We start from the raw sequence: 6361 nt of genomic DNA, 5'->3' as shown, positions 1-6361 counted from the left end.
GTTTGTAGGTGACCAAATACTTATTTTCCACCATAATTTGCAAATAAATTCTTTAAAAATCAATGTGATTTTCTGGATTTTTTTTTTCTCATAGTTGAGGTATACCTAGGATGAAAATAACAGGCCTCTCTCATCTTTTTAAGTGGGAGAACTTGCACAATTGGTGGCTGACTAAATACTTTTTTGCCCCACTGTATATGTGGATGTCCAATCAGTTTCAACAGGAGAGGTACATTCTTCAGTGCATGCTATATTGACTGTAAAAGATGAGGTTACCTTCTCACAGGCTTTAGTCAGCCAATCACTGAAAAATGTGTCCTAATCTATAACCTCATCTGCACTCATGTTTTGTGATGTCATTTTCGGCATAACTAGTTTGCGTACAAGCCAAATTACATGGAAGTTCTTTGTTATGCCACCGTGAGAGCCGTGACAGGAATCATCACGTTTCCAGATTTTCCTTCCGTGTATCTTTCCCACTGAGTCTTGTGAAATGTTCACCGAAGCTATTAGGGAATTTCTTCAAATTTCGCAGAAAGATAAACTGGGACACAAGCATGAACTGGTTATAATGTGGGGGTCAGCTTCACTGTGAACACAAAACACATGTTGTCTATAACCCGGGATTCAGTTACACAATTTAATTCAACAGGTTTAGCAAGTAATGCAATGTCATCTCGAGCAAACTGTCTGACTAACCCTAAGGGGAAATGTAAGCTGAACGTATTCTCGGAACTTCTTTCTATAAATCACTTTCAAAGGAACTTAATTTGCCTGCCCATACTGTTCAGGATGTGGGTGTAGATCTGCAGAAGCAGGAAGCGTTAGACAAAAGGTCTCTTTCTCCAACATGTAGTAAACTGAAATTCAGCTGCGGTTTTTAAACCGACAGCAGCACTGAGATAATCTATCCGCTCTCTCAGTCTCTGACTCGGATAACGCATTAAGGAGGGTAATAATAACTAAAGAGGTTTCATTTGAAACTTCCAAGTAAAGCATCTCACCCCATGAAGAGAGCAGGATACATAAAGCTGGAAAACCATTTGGGAAAAACGAGGGGAAAAATGACGTGTTAGCCAGTAGAATACAATTTGATTAATTTTTCATCATCAGATTCTTTGTTGCAATTCAATGTCGAAATGATAATATACCAAAACATGTAACTTGCATACTTCTGTTTCCCAGTTTTGCAAGCATTCATTGTATTAGATAGTTAAAAACTATAGCTGCAAAAAATGATTATTGTCATTATTGAAAATGGTGCAGATTATTTTCTTTTGTACTTGATAACTCAACAACTTGTCAAGAGAAAAAAAGAATCGAAATCTATTTTGAACATCATTTTGGTTATAATTGTGAAATTAGCTGGTTCCTGCTTTGCAAATTAAAAATATTTGATGTTTTTCTTTGACTCATATGATTTTAAAGTAAACATTTTGTATTTGTTATATTAATCCTCCATATTTCAAAAGCCCAAACATATTTCAAATAAAAGAGGAATAAGAAAAATTGCAAATCTTCAAAGCAAACCAAGTGAATTCAGAATGACAAAGTGAATTGTGGTACTTCTGCTTTAAGAAATGACTGATTGTCAGAAGAGTTATCAAAGGGATCATTCATTCACGCGTCGGTCCATTGAGATTTTTAGTTGTCAGACATCTGAGAACCACAGAATCACTTGTACAGCTTTAGTTTTCATTCACAACCTCTGGAAGGCGCATTGTAACACACGGTGGTGACAGTGCAATACATTTTACTTTGCTCATTAACCGCATTTAAGGGATTCTCATGTTGTGGAAAACCCAGAGGGTCCATATGAGATTACGACTGAACAATTCTGAGCCTGAAGAAGATTTCTTATTTACTGTCACGCAGCTTGACCGTTAAGAATGTGTATTTTTGTCTGTCTTGTGTTTCTGTGTATGTATATTGTGCCTTTATCCATCATCTGTATGCATAATCTCAAAGTGGAATATGTAAGTCTTTTGTTTGATACATTTATCACTGCATTGTTCTATTATCTAAAGTGTTATCTTACTTATTTGTCCTTTCTGCACTGTATTTGAAAGTCGTCTTTCTAGAAAACTATAATATCAATGTTTGGGAGGAAAGGTTTATGTCCGTCGCTCATTGTTTAAGTGAAGAGCTAAAATGGTTTCTTGGCTTGCTGTAAATTCCAGAAATGTTTCCAGGAAAATCAATCTCAACTGAATCTGTTGTTCTTATTCACTCCACGTTCTGCTTTCTTTTTGAATTATGCTTCCTTTTAAAAAGGTGATTCATTTATTTTATTGCGGTGATACCCACCATAGCTTAGAGACAATCATCTATAGAACATGGCATTTTTTAATGCAGATAACTAAAGGGAAAATATTTGTTCTCAGTCTTGACACGAACATTAAGAACCCATACACATTTGTATTTTCTGTTTATTTCTATACTCTGTCTGCATGTCATGTCTATTTTGAAGTATACCATGACCATGTATTGTTGAAGGGGGCTGTATTCTTCTGTATCCTCTCTTTCTTTTCGATGCCAAATGCTGTTATTATTTGTAATCGTGTGTTTTGTGTTTCCGACATGTATTTCATCTCATCTTCGAGGACTTGTGAGGTCACATGGGGTTATGTAAAGAGCCTGACTGTGATCCTGAAAACTGATCATAATAATCGATGCTAAATGAATTACCATAATCACTATTTCCCCCACATTAGGTGTTTGGGACCTCGACACAGTGCTGTATGGTTTTCCTGTGTTCACTCAATACAATGTAAATAAACTTTAAACAGTTTCGATCACAAGTTTGTTTATTTTTACATATATAATATGCAATTACATTTGTACATACTATATGTAAATGTACTAACTACAGAAGACAGTGCTGCTGCAATGAGACAATTACTGAAAGGCATAACATAATTAAATAACAGTAGAAAAAGTGCTGACTAAAAATGATCAAGAATATTGTATGATTGTCAAAGCTCTAGTCTATACTTTAAACCATTTTCAATCTTTCTGCACCAGTTGTACTATTTAAATGCTTTTCTATTATCTTGAGTTTCATCAGAGCATGTTGCAGTTTTATTTTACAAGGCAAGGGTTTGTTTAAGAGCTTAATAAATCTTAGTAGGGCGATGTGGTCTCCCCTCCAGAGGGAGTTTCTCTCCCAAACACTCTCTCCCCCCCCCCCATTCTGAAACGCCTCCATTGGACTCCTTTGTTTACTTCTGTAACATAATGTGATCACTATGTAACACTCGCAATTCTATTGGATAGCGCTCCAACACATTGTACGTGATAGGCTAAGAGGCGGGACATCTCTAGCAGTTGACCAATCACAACAGAGCCAGCAAGCTAACCAATCAGAGCAGACAGGGCTCTGGTTTCAGACAGAGGGTGAAAAGAGGTGCTGCAGAGCTTTTTCAACATTTAAGCATGGTACATTTCACAGTAGAGGCACAAAATAGTCATATGAACCTGCAAATGAACACAATAGGATCTCTTTAAAGTTGAGCCACCTTCCATACAGTCACTTAAATAGGGGAATGCTTTTTTGCACAAAGAGGAAACACATGGAACTAGTAATAACTAGAAATGCACTCAGAGGGCACAGGCATCTCAAAATGTAATAAATAAATAAAATAATTTGTGTAATTGCCCATGTGATTTTGATTAGCTTTCAAATATAACGCAGCTTCATGTGCACAGCAGAATGAGGCTACGTGCTTACAAGCAGCAGTCTAGGTTAAACCCATGAGGTTGAATCTGAGGACAATCAGGAAGCAGGTCCTTCTATCCCTCACAACCCCATGATGGTCAAGTCTGCATGACTCAGTCCGGTGGAGGTCAGGTGATGCAGGTCAGGAGTAGAAGTTCTCAGCCAACTTCCTCATTCTTTTATTGCAACGTTTGATTTCGGTTGCTGGTTTGGCGGGATTGCTGCGACCTTCATCATTTAGATCTCTAAACCTAACGTTGTCCTCTAAATCATCTTTGGACAGATCTACCACATCTTCAGAAGGTATTTCACATATCATTAATCGTTTATCAACCGGGGGCCCTTTAGTGTCATCCCCTTTCAACTCCTCTTTAGACAGGTTTGGATGGTAGCACCGATAATAAATGATTTTTAAAACGAGACCAAGGATATAGACTGCAACAACAGTGACCACAGCGATTACAGCATATGGCAGTTGAACTTCAAACAATGGTGGATCCGTGATCATCTTCCAGCACCACAAACTGCAGAGGACGGAAATGTCCACCAGTATGTACCCGTGGTAGACCATAGTCTTGCACCTCGTCCCCCCTTTGAACGCGTTAAACCAGTCGAAATACCAAATAAGGGCCACGGTGGCTCGGTAAAGCCACTCTCCGCAGGGGCTACTCATGAAGTCGGTCTTGGATCGCCAGAGGAAGAAGAACAGAACTAGCCAGGAACACAGGAAGTGGGTGAAGATGAAGCAGGGCAGCACGGAAGCAAAGAGGGCGAGGGCAGTGAGGCGAGAGGAGATGAGGAGCAGGTTCCACAGGAAGTACACCACCGATGAGATCAACTGCTGCTTCTCCTTGTCGGGCAGGAAGGAGCGCATGGAGCGATGGTACATGGTCACACTGAGGGCAATGGCTGACATTGAACCGACCGCCTTCGACACTGTTGGGAAGGAAAGAAGTGCATCATCAGAAATGCTTAAACTGACTGTTAATCAACAGGTCTACTCTGGGTAGAATATGGCTGGTAGGCCCTGTTCTGTCATTCGCTTTCACAGCAAACAACAGACCAAAAACAGCTAGCTACAATTGACTATTTTCCAACATGGAAACTTTACCAGGGAGGCGTAGCAAAGAGGAGCAAGAGATGCTAAATGTGTTAGCTGACAGCCATGAGCTGACTGTTCACTGCGGGTGTCCAAAAGGATTGCTGAACTCCAGTTACAAAACCACCGCACAGGAAATATGATTTAAAACAGGAAAGCTTGCAGTATACATACATTTAAGTAGCCTGCATCAAATCAAATCAGGTTTTATTTATATAGCACATTTCTAAAACTATTTTTGGTCGAGCCAAAGTGCTGTACATATAATAATTACCTTACAGTAAGGACACTATACAGTAAATACAACAGCACAATTTGTGCAGAATATCAGTATGAGAAAACGACAACCTCTGACCTTATACCCTCACATCGTACAAGGAAAAACTTCCGGAGAAACATTACATTAGCATTAGCATCCAGTTAGCATAACATTAGCTATCTTACTGGATAATTGTATAGTTAGTACGAATGCTGTGCAACTATAGTTCTTCAAATCTTTATATCTTATTATTATTATTTCAACCAATATTTTGCCGTCCGAGAACTTCAGCCTACTTTCAGCTACAGAAACCATTCAAATGCCAAAAATATTCAGCCTTTTCAGCATATGGTGGGAAACTTTCAACTTTTTCAAAAGTTCAATATTTTTTTTAAATATTCAGCTTTTTAAACTCTTTTTTTTAACATTTAACTCAATGGGAGGAACCTTCAAATCCTCTTTTACCTACACCTTGCAACAAATGCTTCTCCTTCTCCACATACTTTCAGCTTTCATTCCAACTTTAAAAGGATCACAAGACCCTCAGCTATAAAACTTGTTCTTCAGAATGTTCATATCTTTTAAACTTTTTGAAATATTTAACTTAGTTTGGAGCTTGGTAAAGAGGCCTTCTTCAGATTTTAACATTAGTGTGTACTCACACTTCACATGTGTGCTAACAGTCCAGCCGTGAAGACATCTACGTGACAGTTTTGAGATTTCTTCAAATGCCGTTGCCATGGCAACACAATGCTCACCATGAAACACGGTTTTCTCATAACTTCAGGGCAAATGCTCCAAACGGCCCAAAACTTCACAGGTTTGGTAACGACGCGTATTATGGGGTGTCATCAAATGCCGTTACCATGGCGACAGATCACTCGCCATCAAGTTAGTTAAAAAGTTTGCAGTTAAAATATTATGATGCTTTTCAAAGCCTTTTTACTTTATTTTCTTCTCTTATCACACATTCATTCACTACTACGTACATCTGATATTGAACTCCTTCAGCCTACTTTCAGCTACATAAACCATTCAACTATTACATTATTCAGCTATTTCAGGACATTGAGGCTATACATTTATTTGTTTATCCTTTTTTTAAACCTTCTTTTAAATATTAAGCTTCTACACTATTTTTCCTACTCTTCCAGTTTAACATTTCAATTTCAAGTTTTCAACAAAGTCATTGCAATGCATTTGAGCAGAAACAATTTTGATTCAAATCATTTCACTTTTCTGCATTTCTCCGCTAAGTTCAGCAACACACTTACTTTTTGTAGCT

The 6361-nt window shown here is 38.2% G+C and overlaps 1 protein-coding gene across 1 annotated transcript; it reads right to left on the bottom strand.

The window, feature by feature from the left end:
* Positions 1-3389: 3389 nt before the first annotated feature.
* LOC104953281 (XK-related protein 8-like) lies at positions 3390-5053 on the bottom strand. The gene has a single exon (XM_010780205.1). The coding sequence runs from the start codon at positions 4632-4634 to the stop codon at positions 3861-3863; it is 774 nt and encodes a 257-aa protein (XP_010778507.1). The 5' UTR covers positions 4635-5053; the 3' UTR covers positions 3390-3860.
* Positions 5054-6361: the final 1308 nt, after the last annotated feature.

This window comes from Notothenia coriiceps, unplaced genomic scaffold (assembly GCF_000735185.1).
Source record: "Notothenia coriiceps isolate Sejong01 unplaced genomic scaffold, NC01 NC01_scaffold00021447, whole genome shotgun sequence".
Lineage (NCBI taxonomy): Eukaryota > Metazoa > Chordata > Actinopteri > Perciformes > Nototheniidae > Notothenia > Notothenia coriiceps.
The sequence above is the reverse complement of the archived record's forward strand: the minus strand, read 5'-3'. Positions and strand labels throughout refer to the sequence as shown.

Excerpts from the sequence above, each read along its gene's own strand:
- LOC104953281 (XM_010780205.1), bottom strand. The coding sequence starts at position 4,634 with ATGTCAGCCATTGCCCTCAGTGTGACCATGTACCATCGCTCCATGCGC.